The 22,094-nt window shown below is 31.1% G+C and overlaps 2 protein-coding genes across 4 annotated transcripts; one reads left to right on the top strand and one right to left on the bottom strand.

Annotated features, from left to right (window-relative positions):
• Positions 1-1,011: 1,011 nt before the first annotated feature.
• On the top strand, positions 1,012-4,575 carry LOC147500961 (Alpha-L RNA-binding motif/Ribosomal protein S4 family protein). The gene is made up of 4 exons (XM_086605978.1): positions 1,012-1,361; positions 1,435-1,542; positions 3,154-3,228; positions 4,113-4,575. Exons 1-4 carry the CDS (start codon positions 1,228-1,230, stop codon positions 4,342-4,344), a joined length of 549 nt encoding a protein of 182 aa, XP_086462104.1. The 5' UTR covers positions 1,012-1,227; the 3' UTR covers positions 4,345-4,575.
• Positions 4,576-5,147: 572 nt separating this feature from the next.
• PTP1 (protein tyrosine phosphatase 1) lies at positions 5,148-8,798 on the bottom strand. Of its 3 annotated transcripts, XM_086605975.1 has the most exons (9): positions 8,746-8,798; positions 7,839-8,359; positions 7,328-7,392; positions 7,102-7,239; positions 6,802-6,936; positions 6,292-6,440; positions 6,054-6,195; positions 5,717-5,791; positions 5,148-5,598 (listed from the first exon to the last, which is right to left on the bottom strand). In XM_086605975.1, exons 2-8 carry the CDS (start codon positions 8,131-8,133, stop codon positions 5,720-5,722), a joined length of 996 nt encoding a protein of 331 aa, XP_086462101.1. In that variant the 5' UTR covers positions 8,134-8,359; positions 8,746-8,798; the 3' UTR covers positions 5,148-5,598; positions 5,717-5,719. The 3 variants fall into 3 exon arrangements, 2 of the variants coding, with proteins under 2 accessions (XP_086462101.1, XP_086462102.1); XR_015221204.1 differs by lacking the exon at positions 8,746-8,798 and having other exon boundaries at positions 6,054-6,190; positions 7,839-8,475; XM_086605976.1 differs by lacking the exon at positions 8,746-8,798 and having other exon boundaries at positions 5,404-5,592; positions 7,839-8,473.
• Positions 8,799-22,094: the final 13,296 nt, after the last annotated feature.

Below are 22,094 nucleotides of genomic sequence, written 5' to 3'. Positions count from 1 at the left end.
CACGTTTGTTACTATGTCACTACCTTAACATTAAGCAACTTATCCAAAATTTTGGATCTCGTTGTAAAGACTTACACTTGGAAGCATTGTTAGCAATTCGATCGAATTTTTAAAGGGCAAAACGTATAATAATTTTCAATGTTTGAAAGATTCACAATAATTTGCGATTTTTCGTCTTGAAACGAATAATATGGATTTTGTTGAATTTTTCAAAAATTCGGTTGTGTTTTTGTTATTTTTTATGTATTTTATGTCATCACTTTTATATTTTTAGTAATAAATTAATCCAAAAATTTTGATTTTATATTTTTTTGGCAATATTTAAATTGTCATATCATGGTGTGTGTGTATATTTTGAAATTTGATCGTTAATTTCAATCCAATAACAAATAAATGAAAATGATCATTCAATTGGTTTCAATATTTTTGTAGTTAAATTGTTTAGATATGTTTGTTATGTTGTAAAGAATGACAACTATTACTATATAACTATAAAGCGCAAAAGCGTGGCCGGAGGTGGAGAAAGAGAGAGAGAGAGAGATCAGTTTGTGGTGGGGAGAGAGAGAGTTGGGTTTGGTTGAGAAGGAAGAAAAGAGAGTGAGAGAAAGAGTGAAGGAAGGAGATTGAGGCTGTGTAAATCACTCTTAGATTGTGAGAACAGTTTGGAGGAGAGATTGGGAGAGGTTGGAAGCAAATATGGGGAAATGAGAGAAGAGTGGGGATACGGTCAGATACAAAGTAAGGGTTATTTAGAGGTACGGACAGACACAGGAGAATGCACGTATGAAATGATTTTTTGTGAGAGTGTTGAATAGTGACCTCAAGAGTTCCCTCACGCTCACGGATTAATATTTACTAACATAATATCACGAATTTTTTACTTACAACCAAACGTTTAAAACACATATTAATTAAACACTACATAATTATCGTATTGCGAATATTTGACCGTATCGAATTTTTGTCGTATCCCGAATTGCTAACAACGCTGGGAAGTTATAACTTGTAATTGATTCTCTCTCAGTCAAAGTTTACTCTTCAACCTTCACCCAAATCAAAATACAGCTAAAAAGCCCATTACAATTCCTTGGATTTGAGAGCCATCAAAGCCCACAAAACAAGAGTTAGTTAACTGTTGTGAAGAAGGCTAGGGTTTTGCAGTTGTGATAAACCTTGAAAAAAAAAAAGTTGTTGAATTGAGAGAAGAAGGTAGTTGTAGTGATTACTATGAGAGAGTTAAAGGGGCATGAGAAGAAGTTATTGAAGAAAGTTGATTTCTTGCAATGGAAAAGAGAAGGTGGGCACAGAGAAGCTCATATTATGAATCGTTACCATATCACTGGTAGAGATGATTACAAGAAGTAAGCTTTTTTTTTTAACTCACACTTCAACTAAAGAAATATTTACTAATTTATTTTAATGTTTGGTTTGTAGATATTCAAGTATATGTAGGATGGTGCAGAAGCAAGTTCACTTGTTGAAGCAAATGAATCCAAACGACCCTTTTCGTATCAAGATGACTGACTTGCTTCTAGAGAAACTGTATGTATATTTTGCTTATTAATTTTGGTATTAGTGATAATGCTTATTAATTTTGTATCATTGACGAGCTGTTTTAGAATTTCTGTGGAAGGCTGTAATGGAATGTTCAACAATTTTCTAATGTGAGAAAGTTTTTAGTATTGTTAGGTGCTTAAGCTTGGACTGGTGCAAGAATTGGTCTATTGTGGAAAGATCATTTTACAAGGGGTTTCTAGCTATGCTATCAAAGCCCACAAATCGGATTAGTTAACTGTTTGAAGGCGGCCAGGGTAAACCGATTAGTTTTAAACTGAAAAATTTTTCTCATGAACCGATTTAAGAAACCCGAATTGAGTGATTACTCGCCGAGATGACCGAGAGAGTTAAAGGGGCATGAAAAAAATTTATTGAAAATATTGGTTTCCCATCCAAAAATACATAAAATTAATTATCTAATTAGATTCTTAATCGTTATTAATAATAATAGAGCCCAATCAATACACAAAGCTAAGAGTTTACTTATTATCCCTTCAACGAAAAGTTAAATATACAAATTATTTTATTTTGGTCTGTATATTAAATATTAGGACTTCTCAATCCCTTATTCCTTTAAATATCCAAACGTAATTTTTGTGTTTTGACATGACTGACTTACTTCAAAATTGAGCTAGTTATATTTTCTAATTTAATTTGATATTTTTTGTTGTATTTTAGTGATAATGTTTAGAAATATTTGGTATGATTATACTAATATATATTTTGAAAACATCAAATATATACATCCGATATAACCGATTGGACTGGTGCAAGAATTGGTCTATTGTGGAAAGATCATTTTATTAGGTTTTTAGTCTACAAGCATATTTGACTTCAATGTACAATCAAGGTTTTAAAACACACCTTTAAGCCTCGAGGTGGGAGGTGTCCTCCAGGCTTGAGTCTAGCCTCAGAGGCATACAAGGTGTAAGCATCAATTTTGGAAAAAATAATGTTTGAAACATTCTAAAAAAAATATATATATAAATAAATCAAGAAAAATAGAAAACTTCATGTGATATGAATAATTAAAAAAGCGTAATCGTTATTGCCTTATTGGTTCTTCAAGGTTTACCTGTGAGACTGCGGGTGACATTGATGAGCTGTATAGGAAAAAGCTTGAACAAAGTAGGTAATGGTTGGGGCTGATTGTGTGCTAACTGAAGGTTTAGACTAACATATCCTATTAATTTTTATATATTATTCTCAAACTTGTTAGGATTAGTTTGTCTTATTTAACAAGAGGAAAAAAAAAGGATAAGGGCTGAATTGAGCCTCAAGGCTTAGGTATCGGGGCGTAACCGCGTAAGTCTCTTCAACTAACATAAGGTGTGTGTCTCGTCTATGATGCTTGAAACACGCCACGAGGTGTAAGCCTCGGTGCGTTTTTTCAAACTATGCAGGGTAAGGTTGTAAAATATCAGGTGAAGGTGTATGATAGAAATGTTGGACTTAATAACTTAATGTACTTAGTTCTGTTATGGTTATGCTTAGGCTTCAGCTTTGTCAGTTTCAGCTGCATCATTAAGTTTAAGAGTATGTTTGGTCCTTTGTAATTTTTGGTATCCTTTGGTAATCTTTCTATGCCAATGACAGGTATAACATGGGTGTAATCCAACAAATGAAGAGCTTGGCTTTGTGTGATAAATTGTCAGTGTCTTCTTTTGTAAGGTACTTTTCGTTGTTTATGTTATTGCATAGTATCTTAGCATCCAAGACATTCCTTCGGTGGGTTTTGCAATGGGCTGGATTTGTTTGATATAGTCCTTTATTGGAATGGGTTGGATTTGTTTTACTTTACTTTCCCTAGTAGGTCTATTGTCTGATTCCTTGATCTTCTACTTGTATATTTTTCGCTATTAATTGACGTCGCTTCTTTACACAAATGAATTAAGTTAAAAGTTGTTAAAGACAAGAAATAAAGGTTTCCAAATAGATGAAAACTTGGCAGATCTTTGGCTGTGTTTGGTTCACTGAAATCTGATTCTTAAAGAAAACAGATTCTTAGATTTGGTTTTCCATGTAATGATATTCCAAGAATTTGGATTTTGTGTGTTTGGTTGGAAATGGGAAAGTTTGTTGTAGTTGAGTGTAGTTTGGGAGTACTGGATCAAGGCTTGTGAAACTTGCGCGAAGTAGGGAATTAAAACCTTTTGAAACCTGCAATCTCTGAAATCTCTCCCTTTCTCTCTCTTGTGAGCCTCGACTGTCAAAAATAGAAAACAACTTCCTCTGTGTTAAAATGGAGGTTGTTTTCCTCCTTTTGAACACATTTGAAAAATTTGTTTTCTAGTTTTTCATTTTCCATTGTGAACCAAACATTCAAAAGTTTTCAATTTCCTTGAAAACACTTTTTTTTTCTCAATTTTCCTTGAACCAAACACAGCTTTTATGTTGTGCTTTGTTATGACATTAAGAATGTTTATCATTTTTCTCTCCTATGCTTGTGTGTTAATCACTGCTGTTCTTGAAGTGCTAATACGCGCGACTTGAAGTTTGATGTTATAGTTGAAGAATATTATTTTTGTAACATGTGCACGGTATTGTATGTGCAGGCGAAGACTATCAACTGTTCTGGTGAGGAGAAAGTTTGCAGAGCATTTGAAAGAAGCTGTGACCTACATTGAGCAGGGACACATTAGGGTGGGTCCAAACACAGTTACCGATCCTGCCTATCTGGTGACAAGAAACACGGAAGACTTCATTACTTGGGTAGATTCATCCAAGATAAAGAAGAAGGTTCTGGAATACCATGAGAAGCAGGATGATTATGATGCAATGAATTGAACATGGCTTATGATATCCTCCCTTTACTCTTTAATTTAAGTTATTGTATTTTTCACTCACTTGAATCCTACTAAGAAATGTGTTTTTTAGGATGAGTACCATTGCTTCTGAAACCTTTTTCCTGAACTTTACAAAGAAATGTGTCCTTTAAGGACGAGTACCATTGCTTTTGTAACATTTTTCCTGAGATTGTCATAATATTCTGTAGACTTGGGCTTTTCTAAGGTGCAACTCAAGTATCAGCAAATTATACACAGTTGAGTAGTTGACAGAATTTGAATCTGACCTGTACTCATGTCTTCTTTGTCATCCAGTATATACTTCAATTTTTTTTAAAGAACGCCCCGTGTGTCTAACTACTTGTCTTTCCTTAAAATGCGTTCAATATATTTTGAACAACTTGTCGAATTGAATGTTGATTGAAACCCAACAAGGAATTATTCCCTTGATTGGGAGGGAGATTGATTATTATTGTAAACTCTAACATTTTATGTGCGAGTAAAATCTGAGTTCCAAACTATCTTATACGAACTTGTTTTTTTTTTGTACCATTTCTTGGTATCCATCTTGTTTTCCTATAGAAGTGGTGCTTCATAGGATTTTCTATCGTGAACAAACCAAATTTACTCCACTGCTTCCTGAGGCAATTGCTTTATACCAAGTACCAGTCAATAATAAATAGTAAAATTTTTGTTTCAGTGAATAATACCAAGGGATGTTAAAACGGATAGATCATTGGTAAGATTTGGATGGATGGGGACAACTAGCTATTCCAAAAAATGTCCTATAACTGCCTCACAGAGTCACAACCAAACAAATGAGCATGGATTTGTATAAACTGATGAAACAAAGTTAAGGTGTTACACGATCTAGCAAAAGTAACAGGTTCCACAAGAACAATACAAAATGATTGAAAAAAAACAACCCTGACAATGAGAAAATAGCAGGGCTTCTTTGCCCAAGTAATATTTGACATACTTGCAGCTGAGATTCTTTTAGCCGCCCTGGAAAGACGATCTGCTAAAATTTGGGTTAAAAAATACTAAGAATACACTACTCTGGCGCCCAACAGATCTGGCTTTCGGTAAAATGAATCGTCAATAAGTTGTTACACTGGTTTTCAAGAGAACAAAAGGGACTGACAAAGCAACCCCTCAAGACTACAGTTGTGTGGACAAGTAAAACTCCAATGGAAGTACGCACCAATCCTCCACTCTCCCATTCCTCTTCTAACCATCGGGTCATAAACTGGACCTGCAAAAGTAGGATATGCACCAGAAAATCATTAAATAATCCCATAGATGATAGTAGTCTATCTCAACTTTTAACAGTAATCAGAAACACAAGTAATGCAGGTACAATGTTAACTCACCTACTAGTGATCGACATCTGAGGTGAGGTCTTCCAATTCATCAATAATCGCATCATAGCAATACCCGAGTTGAGCCTGATCAATCATGCAATAGGAATTTAGCGAGGATTCAAGAACTGGATAGAAATGGAAAGTGCTCATATATTAACTTATTATGATCTAAATCACATTAAGTAGTGTAAATGTGTAATAACACTCGGGTGACTTTGAGTGTTATTCCTTTTGGTCAATAAACTAGCAATTTTTATTTTCTGTAGCCTATTAACCACATTAAATTCATTGCTCGCCAGGGGTACTTGCTAAATCACCAATTAAAGACACAGAGAAAGAAATATACCATTGTTTGCACCATCCCATTACGTTGAGATCTGAATAAAGAGATGGTGTTGACAAGATCTAATGCTGACATATCTCCATCAAGGATTCTTTGAACTGTATTAACAATTGTACAAAATGCACCTGTTCTCCCAATACCTGCACTGGAAATGGGATTGAAATAATTTGTAAAAATGCATGAATACATGATCTGGTATGCATTAACAGGCACAAAGTAAAGCAGCAGTCATGAGCGCAACCTGCAATGAACAACTATGGGGCCGAGGTTTGGTGGAACATGATAAATCATCTTTAAGATTTCACGAACAGCAATTGTGTCCCCAGGCACTCCATGATCAGGCCATTCAGGATATTGTATATGGATGACAGAGTGGGATGTTTCATCTGACTGTTCAAACATTTAAAAAATAAAAAACAAAATCAAATAATTAAAGACCTATCATAAGACATAAATAAATCAACTGAAATCAGATATAATAATGGTCGTAACAAATTCAAACAACCAGGTAGTGAATGAGAATCAAGACAAATAGACGAGCAGTTCGTATTTCTAAGTTAAATTCAGAAGTCAGACCACTTATTAGACAGAATAACAACTTTAAAACAAAAAGAAAACATGCATTTGTATTTAATGTGACAATTTTGATTTTCTGCACCCAAAGGTTCTTAAACCATTGCTTACACTCTAGCTTATCTGAATAAGAAGCATAAATCTGTATATATATATATATATATATATATTACTTTACCTCTTTGTACTTCACCTCCAAGCAGCGCAAGATTAAAGAAGTATCAGTTGTTCTTGTCCACTTAGTAGACACACTTATGTTACCAAATTCTTTACTACCATCTTGTACTTGAAAGTAATCTCCACACTTTACCGTCTGCAATGCAATTCAACATATCAGATCAATCTACAACTGAAACTCAAATTACAAGAGTATACTACCAATAAGCAATCAATAAAATGGTGTTTGAGATGTGGGATGAACATCGATACTATATTTCCTCCTATTGATTACAACTAGTAAGAATATTCATAAGGTTACCGTGCAATTGTCCACTAATTTTGTAAGCATCACAATGACAGGACAACGATACTCGATTACCATCTCCCAGAAATCTTGATATGTTTGTGGTAGTGGTCCTTGAGTAGCAATAAACTCTGAAACTCTTTCCCCCCCAACCTATATTTTAAAATCATTTAAAGACTTCATCACAAGGGGTAATAACTAATAAGTATTACTAAAGAATCATCATATAAGCTTTTGTTACCTTTATAAAGCTAGCATTTATATAACCACTTCCAGTAGACTTGAGTATAACCCTGCTATGATCAACTGCAAAATAACAAAGCATATTAGCTCAACTGTTATAAAATGAAGGAAGGTCTGGGGTTCAAACCCCGCTACACACAATTGAGTTACTCATCTCTTTAAAAACAGGCTTGCCCACACATTTTTTGATGATACCAGAGGTCTGGAGCTCGAACCCCAGCATCAAACAGGCATACCAATAAAAAAAAAAACAAACTTTTTATAAAATGAAAGGAATTAATTAATGTGGAATATATAAAATGAAAGGCTTTCTAGCTTAGTTGATGATACTAGAGGTCTGGGGTTCGGTTCGAACCCAGCTACACACAATTGAGTTACTCATCTCTTTAAAAACAGGCTTGCCCACACATTTTTTGATGATACCAGAGGTCTGGAGCTCGAACCCCAGCATTAAACAGGCATACCAATAATAAAAACAAACTTTATAAAATGAAAGGAAGTATATATACATGGGACAACATCAGTATAGCGATTCTTGTTCAAATTGGCAGGTTGAAGAGCCACACTGCTTATCTTCTCCATATCATGCTTTCTTATCCTATTGCCCTGCAAGAGTTGAAACTCTTTGCGGGTGGTGCCAGGGATATGAATCTTTTGTGAGAGATGTTTGAGGGATTGACAGGAAGAAAGCAATTGATCAGGGGTGAGAATTAGTTTAGGGGATGAATCTGAAGAGGAGAAATCAAATAACTTTATGGGTTTAAGAGGCCCACCAGTAGAAGTAGAAGTAGTAGCCATTGCCATTGCAGCAGCAGCAGCAGCAGAAGACTTACTACTACTTCTGCTTCTTCGGCTACAAGAAGAAGTTGTTATTATGTTCCCCGTTTTGATTCAAATCAAATCACCCCACGAATAATTTATAATAATTGATTAATTTTCTCTACGCTCTACACTCTACACTTTACTTTACGCATTTTCCAAAATATAGATAACAGATCGATCTTGGGCCTCAGGATAAAGCCCACAATTACTGGTATACTGCTAGGCAGTGGGGCGTGAGCGGAGAGAAAGAGGGATGAAGAGAAGAGAAGAGATGAGGACAGAGAGAGAGAAACCAACCAAACACATTTTTGTCCACGTACCCTCTTCTGCCTAGAACGTTCGCTTATGAATTCGAACCAACCCGAATCCGAATAGTTTGGGTTTGGGTCGATTTTTATATCGGTTTACTTATTTGGGTTGGGTTCGGGTCTGTTGGGTTTGGATATATTTCTTGGGTTTTTTTTTTTTTTTTTTAATTTTTAGTGTTATCTATTTGGGTTGGATATTAAATTTCTGATATAATCGGGTTCGGATATTATGAAACTATTCGAATTGGATTCGGATATAGCCATACTCGATCCCTGCCCTACTCACTTGACTAGATAACTGCAAGCAGTAGGGCTGTGAGCGGAGGTGGAGAAGAGAGAGGGAGAGATGGGTTTGTGGTGGGGAGAGAGAGAGTTGGGTTTGGTTGAGAAGGAAAGAGAGAGAGGGAGAGGGGGAGGGGGAGGAAGAGAGAGAGAAATTACTAATTATGTTCTCCGTTTTGATTCAAATCAAATCCCCACTAATAATAATAATTGATTAATTTTCTCTACACTCTACACTCTTACTTTACTACCCATATGGCCGACATTTTTCCAAAATATCATACGAATGTCAGCATAGCAGATCGATCTTGGGCCACGGGTTAAAGCCCACAATCTACTATCTATATACTAAAGCAGAGACTTCTAAAAGAAATTTTTCTCTCTCCTATGTGGCACTCTAATATGAGAGATAACATTTTCTCTCTCCTATGTGGCACTCTAATATGAAAGATAGTCTTTTATAATAGCCTACAATCCCAATGCACATTGAACCTCTTTCTTTGGACAGGTTTGAGTGTATTTATAATTTTTATATATTTGATCAAAAAAAAAAATTGCTAAAAATAGGTGATTTGTAGAAGGTAAATTCCTATTACAAATCAAATACTTTTAGTGTTCCAATTCTTATATATTTAATCAAATAAAAAAAATTGCTAAAAAATAGGTGATTTGTAGAAGCTAATTCCCTATTACAAATCATACACTTTTAGTGTCTATGATAAAGCACCGACTTATTTTGAATATATCCTTAACGTGGCCTCAAAAACACTACATATTCTTAAGTTAATTACTTATTATAGGGTATAAAATCAGCTTCCGACGGTTCCCCATATTCTCCAAGGATTATGTGAGATATATCAAATTAGAACACTCAAAATATTATTCGCATAACCTTTTCATATACCTAGAATTTGCATTTGTTGTTGGTTATTAACTTCTTAAGAAGTAGACCAATATACTTTCCAGAAGTAAGTGCTTGAATACTTATCACGCACTCTCACATTTTTAACATTTACACTTTTCTTCATTTTCATTTTTCTTTCTTGGATCTCATTCTGATTTTCAAACACATGCATGCTACAATATGATAATACATATTGAAAGTCTAGACCAGTAAAAAGAACACCGGCTTATTATGAAGGGGTGCTTTTATTTGCACATTTGATTTTATACTTCTTTGTATGACATTGTTTCTTTAGACAACCTAATGATATATCTAATAATCATCCAAAAATAGCCTCTCACATACATACACTCTAACACTCAATTCAGAAAATGTCAAAGTTAACATGATATCAAATGCCAAGGTGCGTCCAAACTCTCCCAAGTTCTTTCTCATTAATGTAAAGAATTGTACTTTTATCGGTTTAAGAACATTGTAAAAGGATCGGATGATCACTAATAGTTATATTTGGAAGACAGGATAGATGTAATGCATGGTTATGTATGTGATCTTTGTTTTTCTATTCAATGTATATAGAGCAATAGAGTATGTTTACATATGAATCCATAGAGCTTTTGCCATCACAATAAGAGTGACTATAACAATCTAGATTTTGTATTCGGGTATCATCGAAAACACAAATGAACTCAAAGCAAAATTGTATTTGGCACTTGGGACGGTTTCCTTTAAGGCCCAAATGGTAAGCAAAACCTTAAAGTATATGTACTTAGCTAATTTCATTTATAAACAATACATTGGCTTTCTTTGAACTAAATATATACAACCTTCTTACATTTTTATTTCAGCTTCGGAATAGAAATTGAACCGACTTTTATAACAAAATACAAGATAATGGGTGAGTGAAATCACTTCATTCAGAGGCGAGGATTAAATTAACTGAATGAGGTGGCTGTCTTTGGTTTCCTAAGTTTTGTTTTTTTTCCCCAAAAATACAGGAAGATAGGATATTGCTAAAAATAAATTTTCAAAATTTCTGCTCATTATGAGTGTAGGAAGATGTGATATTGCTAAAAGATATGGATCAGGATGCTTATAGAATGTCCATATCATGGAGTAGGATCCTGCCAAGTATGTTTCACCTCTCTAACTTCATAAATGGGTGTGGATGCTTATAGGATGTCTATATCATCATGGAGTATGATCTTGCCAAGTTGTATAATAATATGATGTCCTATATGAGGTACTCTTGGTATTGCATAAGAAAACTATTATTGAATTTGCATTATGATGAGCATTTCGAAGCGATGGAACTACAATTGAACTTGGAATAGCTCAACAATCTTTATTCGATACGCAGCAAACTTTGGTTGCAAAAAAGAGCTACATAAACATTTTTTTGGTTGTAGAAATTTTCATAATTTTGGAGTAAAATATATCGAAGCTTAAAAAATTGCAGACGAAGTGTTCTAATCGATAATTGATGGATGATAATTCTTTGGTCCAAAAGAGTGAAGAGTGTTTATGTGAATTATTATTATACTTATTTTTGTGGCACTTTATTGATACCATCAAACTTAACCCTTTCAACATTAGTGCAATATTGGAAGAACTTTGTCGTACTATTTCTTCTTCTGAACTTTGTTTTGCAATGTGCTTGCAGAAACATTGATAATAGATAAATCTACTATAATAAATAAGGAAAAAGGTGGAATAAGATGGAATATTTGAGCATTTTATTGTAAGTTCAAGGCGTGTGTTAGAAGCTTCAAGTTTGGAAAGAGAATGTTATTTGAAAGACATACTCTTCTTCCATCCATTTGATTATTAGATTATTCAAATCTGAAAATTAATGGTCATTACTTATTTTACCCACCCAATTTTACGTTAACACTTTGACATGTTCACATTGACGAAAGACATAGATCGACATGATCTGCTCTGTTATTCATGTTGGAATTGAATAAGTATATTTTGCATGTATACAAACAATCACCTAGAAAAAGACAAAAGGAGGAGTATTCTAAGTAGGTGAACGCATTTTTTTGAAAGAGATTTTTTTTTTTGTATTCATCAATTCATCGTAGAACACGTTCATGTGATAAATCTTTTCAAGTGAGAGTAGTGTATTCTTTAAAGATATGAAAACAATCAATCTATTTTAGTTATTTGATATATATTTTAGTGATTTGTACACGTTAGTACGTAAGTCGAGTAGTGATGATTTACCGCTAAATAACCATAAATCTAAGAAAACTTTTATACAAGCTAGATCGAGTTTAAGATAATTTTATTTGAAAATTATGGATTAATATCCTAAACCACAAAGTGAAGAGGCTATTTCAATTTGATCCCTTAATTTCCAAATACTTATGCACCATAATCGTTGCTCATTAACGTATTTCGATTTATTTTCAATAAAAATATATTTTGATTCAAAAATTTGTGTGAGACATTTTGTAAAGCCTTTTCAGCACACAAAATATTTAATAGATCCTGAGCGTATGCCCGGGTCCAAAATCTAGTCTATATACTAAAACAGAGACCTCTAATTGAGGATTTTCTCTTTCCTATGTGGCACTCTAATATGAGAGAGTTAGTTTTTTTTCTCTCCTATGTGGCACTATAATATGAAAGATAGTCTTTTCTAATAGCCTACAATCTCACATACATAGAACCTCTTCGGAGAGTTTGAGTGTATTTCTAATTATTATAATTGGAGAGTTTGAGTGTATTTCCAATTCTTACATATTTGATCAAATAAAAAAAATTGCTAAAAAATAGGTGATTTGTAAAAGGTAATTTCCTATTATTAATCAAACACTTTTAGTGTTTCAATTCTTATATATTTGATCAAATAAAAAAAAAATAGGTAAATTGTAAAATTCCTTATTACAAATCATACAATTTTAGTGTCTATGATAAAACACCGACTTATTTCAAATATATTTTTAACACGGCCTCAAAACATAGTTAAAAACAATTATACAAAAAATAATATCACAAAATATATAATAGAAAATGAAAAAAAAATAACGACAAAGCAATAATGACAAATATTTTTAAAAATTGCTAAAAAAATAGGTGATTTGTAAAAAGTAATTTTCTATTACGAATCAAACACTTTTAGTGTTCAAATTCTTATATATTTGATCAAATAAAAAAAATTGCTAAAAAATATGTAATTTGTATAAACTAATTCCTTACTACAAATCATACAATTTTAGTGTCTATGATAAAACACCGAATTTATTTGAAATATATCCTTAACATGGCCTCAAAACATAGTTAAAAACAATTATACAAAAAATAACATCACAAAATATATAATAAAAAAAAAAAAAAAAAAAAAAAAAAAAAAAAAAATAATGACAAATATTTTAAAATATAAAAATATTTTAAAATATCTATATACTAAATGAGACCTCTAATTGAGGATTTTTCTTTCCTATGTGGCACTCTAAATGAGAGAGTTAGTTTTTTCTTTCCTATGTGGCAGACTCTAATATGAAAAGATAGTCTTTTCTAATAAAGCTACAATCTCACATACATATAACCTCTTGGGAGAGTTTGAGATATTTCTAATTATTATATTTGAGAGTTTGAGTGTATTTCCAATTCTTACATATTTGATCAAAAAAAAAATTGCTAAAAAAATAGGTGATTTGTAAAAGGTAATTTCCTATTATGAATCAAACACTTTTAGTGTTCCAATTCTTATATAATTGATCAAATAAAAAAAAAATAGGTAATTTGTAGAATTCCTTATTACAAATCATACAATTTTAGTGTCTATGATAAAACACCTAATTTATTCAAAATATATTCTTAACACGGCCTCAAAACATAGTTAAAAACAATTATACAAAAAATAACATCACAAAAAATATATAATAGAAAAAAAAAAAATAACGGCAAAGCAATAATGACAAATATTTTAAAAATTGCTAAAAAAATAGGTGATTTGTAAAAGTAATTTTCTATTACTTAATCAAACACTTTTAGTGTTCCAATTCTTATATATTTGATCAAATAAAAAAAAATTGCTAAAAAAATATGTAATTTGTATAAACTAATTCCTTACTACAAATCATACAATTTTAGTGTCTATGATAAAACACCGAACTTATTTGAATATATTCTTAACATAGCCTCAAAACATAGTTAAAAACAATTATACAAAAAAATAACATCACAAAATATATAAAAAAAAAAAAAAAAAAAAAAAAAAAAAAAAAAAAAAAAAAAGAAATAATGACAAATATTTTAAAATATATATAATCTTTGAATGAAACTAAAAAAAACAATTAATGGAGAACTAAAAACTGGATGCAAATGTATCGAACTAACTTCAAATAATATTTAACGGAAATCGGAAACCTGGATGCAAATGCAAACATTAAACTAATCTTAAAAAGTAATTAATAGAAAATTGGAATATATATGGATACAATTGTATTAAACTAACCTCAAATGAATAATTAACGGAAAATCAAAACTTGGATGCAAATACATCAAACTAACATAAAAAATAATTGTCACAGCAAATCGAAACTTGGATGCAAATGCATTGAGCTAACCCTCAAAGATTAAATTAATAGAAAATCAGAAACTGGATGCAATTGCATTGAATTAACATCAAAGAAAAATTAATTATTAATTGGAAACATGATGCAAATGCATGAAACTAATATTAAAAAATAATTAATAGGAAATCGGAAACCGGATGGAACTGCACTGAACTAATCTCAAAAAATAAACTGGATGCAAATGCATTGAACTAACCTCAAGAAATAATTAATGGTAAATAGGAAACTAGATGCAAATTCATTGAACTAATCTCAAACAATAATTAATGAGAAATCGGAAACTAGATGCAAATGTAACTTTATCAAATAATAAACAAAAAATCAGAAATTGGATGCAAATGCATTAAACTAATCTCACAGAATAATTAATGGGAAATCATAAACTGGATGCAAATGTATTCAACTGACCTCAAAGAATAATTAACAGGGAAAATGTATTGAACTAATAAAAAAGAATAATTAACGAGAAATCAGAAACTGGATGCAACTGCATTGAACTGATATCAAGAAATAAATAACGGGAATTGGAAATTGGATGCAACTGTATTGAACTAACCTCAAAATATAAATAACGAAAAATCAGAAACCGGATGCAAATACATTAAACTAACCTCAAAACATAGTTGGGTTATATGTTGTGGGAATGTCGGTAAGTATAGTTTTGCATTTAAAAAATGATGTTTATCTTATCTCTTTTCAGATGATTGGGAACTCTTTTGCTATTCAAGCTAGCTACAATATATATGAACTTCACCTTATTAGGCAATCTCACAAAACTTCAATCAAACTTCTATTATTAAACAACAAAATGAAGTTGAAGGGTTTTATTAAAGGTACATGAGTTATTTTTTTTAATGGAGAATAAGGTTTTCACGTTATAAGAAATTTGGTTGAGTGATTAATATAATATTAATATATAAAAGTTTTGCATATTTACAAATATTTTTCAAAATAATTAATATAACAACACCCGTTCGTAGATAATCTTTGAAGATTCTACATAGTAAGTCATGCATAATTTAAAGAATAATTAATGGGAAATCGGGAACTGGTAATCTTCAATGATCCCACATAGTAAATCAAACATAATTTACTTTTTATGTCATGTTTGCAAGGACACTACAAATGGATCAGTAGAAGTTGGTATTATACACCACATTGGATAATTAAAAGGAAATCGAAAATTGGATTCAAATGCATAACTGAGCTCAAAGAGTAATTAATGGGAAATTGGAAACTTTATGCAAATGCAATAAACTAAACTAAAAAAGTAATTAACTAGAAATTGCGGGTGCAATTGCATTAAACTAACGCCGATAATAACTAAAGGAAATTATAAATTGTATACAAATCATTGAAAAATATTTAATGGGAAATCGGAAACGGTATGCAAATACATCAAACAAACCTCAGATAATAATTAATAGGCCAAGAAATCGGAAACTGGATGCAAATATATTGAACTAAACTCAAAAAATAATTAACATAAAATAAAAAATCGAATGCAACTGCATTAAACTAACCTCATAGAATAATTGGTGGGAAATCGGAAACCAGATATAATTGCATCGAACTAACCTCAAAGCATAAATAATCAGAGACTAGATGCAGATGTATTGAACTAACCTTAAAGAGTTATTAACGGGAAATCGAAAACTAGATCCAAATGCAATGAACTAATCTCAAAGACTAATTAACGAAACATTGAAAAGTGGATGAAACTACACTGAACTAACCTAAATGAATAATTATCGGGAAATTATAAATGTGATGTAACTGTATTAAACTAACGTCAAAAAATAATTAACGAGAAATCAAAAACTTGATGCAAATGCATTGAACTAACCTCAAAGAACAATTAACATAAATTCGGAAATCTGATGCAACTGCATTGAACTAACCTCAAAGAATAATTAACAAAAAACCAAAAACTAGATGCAACTGCATTAAACTAAAATAAGATATTAATTAACGGGAAATCAGAAATTGGATGCAAATGCATTGAAATATCCTCAAAAAATAGTTAACCGAAAATCGAAAGTCGAATGTAACTGCATCGCACTGACCTCAAAGCATAAATGTCGGTTTTTAGCCTTCTCACATGAGTAATTACGCAAGTAATTAGGAACCCAAAATGAAAGTGAGTTTAAAAAAACAGACTCTTACATGTATGCAAACTGTATAGAAATTGTAAACTATCGAACTAACCTAGAAAAACAATTAACAGGAAATCAGAAATTGAATGCAGATGTATTGAACTAACCTCAAAAGAGTAATTAACGAGAGATTAGAACTGGATGCAAATTCAATAAACTAATCTCAAATACTAATTAACTAAACATAAAAACCTGGATGCAAATCAGTCTTGAATTAACCTTAATGAATAAGTAACGGGATATCATAAAATGGATGCAATTGCACTGAACTAACCTTAAATAATAATTGATGGGAAATCGGAAACTTGATGCAACTGCATTGAACTAACCTCAAAGAATAATTAATGAGAATTTGGAAACTGGATGCAACGTACTACATTAAACTAACGTCAAAGAATAATTAATGAAAAATCATAAACTTGATGCAAATGCATTCAACTAATAACCCTAAAATATATTTGTATTATATGTAGAGGGAATAAATGTCTCGACAAATATAGTTTTGCATTTTAAGTAATGTTTATCATACTTCTTTTATTGTGATTGGGAATGCCTTGCTATTCAAGTAGCTTCAATATTATCTTCACCAAATTGGACATTCTCAAAAAACTTCAATCAAACTTCTATTGTTAAAACTAACAATGAAAAGAAGTCGATGAGTTTTATCAAAGTTTGATGCTTTCTTTTTATAGAGAGTGGTGCAAGAAATTTAATTGAGTAATTAATATAATTTTCATATCTCATAGCTATGCATAGTTGCTAATATTTTTTAGAATAATTTAATATAACGGCACCCGTTCGTAGGACACGTTCATGTGATAAATCTTTTCAAGTGGGAGTAGTGTATTCTTTGAAGATATGAAAACAATCAATCTATTTTAGTGATTTGTACACATTAGTACGTAAAATTTGGTGGTGATGATTTACCGATAAATCACCATAAATATAATAAAACTATTATACAAGCTAGATCGAGTTTAAGATAATTTTATTTGAAAATTACGGATTAATATCCTAAACCACAAAGTGAAGAGGATATCTCAATTTGATCCCTTAGTTTCCAAGTACTTATACACCATAATCGCTGCTCGACTATCTCAATTTGATCCCTTAGTTTCCAAGTACTTATGCACCATGTCGCACGCTCATTAACGTATTTGGGTTTATTTTCAATAAAAATATATTTTGATTGAAAATTTGCTCGCTAAATCACCATAAATCTAAAAACTATTATACAAGCTAGATCGAAGTTTAAGATAATTTTATTTGAAAATTATGGATTAATATCCTAAACCATAAAGTGAAGATGCTATCTCAATTTGATCTCTTAATTTCTAAGTACTTATGCACCATAATCGCTGCTCATTAACATATTTCGATTTATTTTCAACAAAAATATATTCTGATTCGAAAATTTGTGTGAGACATTTTATAAAGCCTTTTCAGCACACAAAATATTTAATAGATCTCGGGCGTATGCCCGGGTCCAAAATCTAGTATAATACTGAATGAAACTAACGTAAAAAAACAATTAATGGGGAACCGAAAACTGGATGCAAATGTATCGAACTAACCTCAAATAGTATTTAACGGAAAATCAGAAACTGGATGCAAATGCTAACATTAAACTAATCTTAAAAAGTAATTAATAGAAAATTGGAATATATATGGATACAACTGTATTAAACTAACCTCAAAGAATAATTAACGGAAAATCAAAACTTGGATGCAAATACATCAAACTAACATAAAAAAAAGCGCCGGCAAATCGAAACCGGATGCAAATGCATTGAGCTAACCCTCAAAGATTAAATTAATAGAAAATTATAAACTGGATGCAATTGCATTGAATTAACATCAAAGAAAAATTAATTATTAATTGGAAACATGATGCAAATGCGTGGAACTAATATTAAAAAATAATTAATGGAAATCGAGCTGGATGGATGAACTCAAGACCGAACTAATCTCAAAAATAAACCTGGATGCAAATGCATTGAACTAACCTCAAGAAATAATTAATGGTAAATAGGAAACTGGATGCAAATTCATTGAACTAATCTCAAACAATAATTAATGAGAAATCGGAAACTAGATGCAAATGTAACTTTATCAAATAATAAACGAGAAATCAGAAACTGGATGCAAATGCATTAAACTAATCTCACAGAATAATTAATGGGAAATCAGAAACTGGATGCAAATGTATTGAACTGACCTCAAAGAATAATTAACAGGGAATTGGAAATTAGATGCAAATGTATTGAACTAATCAAAAAGAATAATTAACGAGAAATCAGAAACTGGATGCAACTGCATTGAACTGATCTCAAAAAATAAATAACGGGAATTGGAAATTGGATGCAACTGTATTGAACTAACCTCAAAATATAAATAACTGAAAAATCAAACCGGATGCAAATACATTAAACTAACCTCAAAACATAGTTGGGTTATATATTGTGGGAATGTTTGGTAAGTATAGTTTTGCATTTAAAATGATGTTTATCTTATCTCTTCCATTATGATTGGGAACTTTGCTATTCAAGTAGCTACAATATATATGAACTTCACCTTATTAGGCAATCTCACAAAACTTCAATCAAACTTCTATTATTAAACAACAAAATGAAGTTGAAGGGTTTTATTAAAGGTACATGAGTTATTTTTTTTTAATGGAGAATAAGGTTTTCACGTTATAAGAAATTTGGTTGAGTGATCAATATAATATTAATATATAAAAGTTTTGTATATTTACAAATATTTTTCAAAATAATTAATATAACAACACCCGTTCGTAGATAATCTTTGAAGATTCTACATAGTAAGTCATGCATAATTTAAAGAATAATTAATGGGAAATCATGGAACTGGTAATCTTCAATGATCCCACATAGTAAATCAAACATAATTGACTTTTTATGTCATGTTTGCAAGGACACTACAGATGGATCAGTAGAAGTTGGTATTATACATCACATTGGATAATTAAAAGGAAATCGGAATTGGAAATTGGATTCAAATGCATAACTGAGCTCAAAGAGTAATTAACGGGAAATTGGAAACTTTATGCAAATGCAATAAACTAAACTAAAAAAGTAATTAACTAGAAATTGAAAAACTGGGTGCAATTGCATTAAACTAACGCCGATAATAACTAAAGGGAAATTAGAAATTGTATACAAATCCTTGAAAAATATTTAATGGGAAATCAGAAACGGTATGCAAATACATCAAACAAACCTCAGATAATAATTAATAGGCCGAGAAATCGGAAACTGAATACAAATACATTGAACTAAACTCAAAAAATAATTAACATAAAATAAAAAACCGAATGCAACTGCATTAAACTAACCTCATAGAATAATTGGTGGGAAATCAGAAACTAAATGCAAATGCATTGAAATAATCTCAAAAAATAATTAACGGGAAATCAGAAACCAGATATAATTGCATCGAACTAACTTCAAAGCATAAATAATCAGAGACTAGATGCATATGTATTGAACTAACCTTAAAGAGTTATTAACGGGAAATCGAAAACTAGATCCAAATGCAATGAACTAATCTCAAAGACTAATTAACGAAATATTGAAAAATGGATGAAACTACACTGAACTAACCTAAATGAATAATTATCGGGAAATTATAAATGTGATGTAACTGCATTGAACTAACCTCAAAAAATAATTAACGGGAAATCGAAAACTTGATACAAATGTATTGAACTAACCTCAAAGAACAATTAACATAAATTCGGAAATTGGATGCAACTGCATTGAACTAACCTCAAAGAATAATTAACAAAAAACCAAAAACTAGATGCAATTGCATTAAACTAAAATAAGATATTAACTAATGGGAAATCAGAAATTGGATGCAAATGCATTGAAATATCCTCAAAAAATAGTTAACTGAAAATCGAAAGTCGAATGTAACTGCATCGCACTGACCTAAAAGCATAAATGTCGGTTTTTTTAGCCTTCTCACATGAGTAATTACGAGTAATTAGAAACCCAAAATGAAAGTGAGTTTAAAAAAACAGACTCTTACATGTATGCAAACTATATAGAAATTGTAAACTATCGAACTAACCTAGAAAAACAATTAACATGAAATCAGAAATTGGATGCAGATGTATTGAACTAACCTCAAAGAGTAATTAACGAGAGATTAGAACCTGGATGCAAATTCAATAAACTAATCTCAAATACTAATTAACGAAACATAAAAAACTGGATGCAAATCAGATCAATTAACCTTAATGAATAAGTAATTGATATCATAAAATGGATGCAATTGCAATTGAACTAACCTTAAATAATAATTGATGGGAAATCGAAACTTGACGCTGACTGCATTGAACTAACCTCAAAGAATAATTAATGAGAATTTGGAACTGGATGCAACGCACTACATTAAATTAACCTCAAAGAATAATTAATGAAAAATCATAAACTTGATGCAAATGCATTCAACTAATAACCCTAAAATATATTTGTATTATATGTAGGGGAATAAATGTCTCGACAAATATAGTTTTGCATTTTAAGTAATGTTTATCATACTTCTTTTATTGTGATTGGGAATGCCTTGCTATTCAAGTAGCTTAAATATTATCTTCACCAAATTGGACATTCTCAAAAACTTCAATCAAACTTCTATTGTTAAAACTAACAATGAAAAGAAGTCGATGAGTTTTATCAAAGTTTGATGCTTCCTTTTATAGAGAATGGTGCAAGAAATTTAATTGAGTAATTAATATAATTTTCATATCTCATAGCTATGCATAGTTGCTAATATTTTTTAGAATAATTTAATATAACGGCACCCGTTCGTAGGACACGTTCATGTGATAAATCTTTTCAAGTGAGAGTGGTGTATTCTTTGAGAATATGGAAACAATCAATCTATTTTAGTGATTTGTACACATTAGCACGAAAAGTTTGGCGGTGATGATTTACCGTTAAATCACCATAAATCTAATAAAACTATTATACAAGCTAGATCGAGTTTAAGATAATTCTATTTGAAAATTACGGATTAATATCCTAAACCACAAAGTGAAGAGGCTATCTCAATTTGATCCCTTAGTTTCCAAGTACTTATACACCATAATCACGCTGCTCGGCTATCTCAATTTGATCCCTTAGTTTCCAAGTACTTATGCACCATAATCGCTGCTCATTAACGTATTCGGGTTTATTTTCAATAAAAATATATTTTGATTCAAAATTTTTGTCGCTAAATCACCATAAATCTAAAAAACTATTATACAAGCTAGATCGAGTTTAAGATAATTTTATTTGAAAATTATGGATTAATATCCTAAACCATAAAGTGAAGATGCTATCTCAATTTGATCTCTTAATTTCTAAGTACTTATGCACCATAATCATTTTGCTCATTAACATATTTCGATTTATTTTCAATAAAAATATATTTCGATTCGAAAATTTGTGTGAGACATTTTATAAAGCCTTTTCAGCACACAAAATATTTAATAGATCCCGGGCGTATGCCCGGGTCCAAAATCTAGTTAATTTCTAAATAGTAGTTGCAGCTTTTAGAGCATTTCTAATGCAATCAACTTTTTTTCACCTCCACGTAGGACTATTTTCCCTCTTTGCTATCTCTGGCTACTTTTGTGGTGAAAAACAAAAAAAAAAAATACCTAATGTAGAAGTGACTTTAAATCTCGGAC

This window comes from Coptis chinensis, chromosome 4, assembly GCF_015680905.1.
Source record: "Coptis chinensis isolate HL-2020 chromosome 4, ASM1568090v1, whole genome shotgun sequence".
Taxonomy (NCBI): domain Eukaryota; kingdom Viridiplantae; phylum Streptophyta; class Magnoliopsida; order Ranunculales; family Ranunculaceae; genus Coptis; species Coptis chinensis.
Note: the sequence above shows the minus strand (reverse complement) of the source record. Positions and strands in the feature narration are given on the sequence as shown.

Bases quoted from the DNA above. Each gene is read 5' to 3' on its own strand.
- LOC147500961 (XM_086605978.1), top strand. From the start codon at position 1,228: ATGAGAGAGTTAAAGGGGCATGAGAAGAAGTTATTGAAGAAAGTTGAT. The intron at 1,362-1,434 runs GTAAGCTTTTTT...TTTGGTTTGTAG, and splicing joins GGTAGAGATGATTACAAGAA to ATATTCAAGTATATGTAGGA. The intron at 3,229-4,112 runs GTACTTTTCGTT...TTGTATGTGCAG, and splicing joins TCAGTGTCTTCTTTTGTAAG to GCGAAGACTATCAACTGTTC.
- PTP1 (XM_086605975.1), bottom strand. From the start codon at position 8,133: ATGGCAATGGCTACTACTTCTACTTCTACTGGTGGGCCTCTTAAACCC. The intron at 7,393-7,838 runs GTATATATACTT...GTTATTTTGCAG, and splicing joins CTATACTGATGTTGTCCCAT to TTGATCATAGCAGGGTTATA. The intron at 7,240-7,327 runs GTAACAAAAGCT...TTTAAAATATAG, and splicing joins TAAATGCTAGCTTTATAAAG to GTTGGGGGGGAAAGAGTTTC.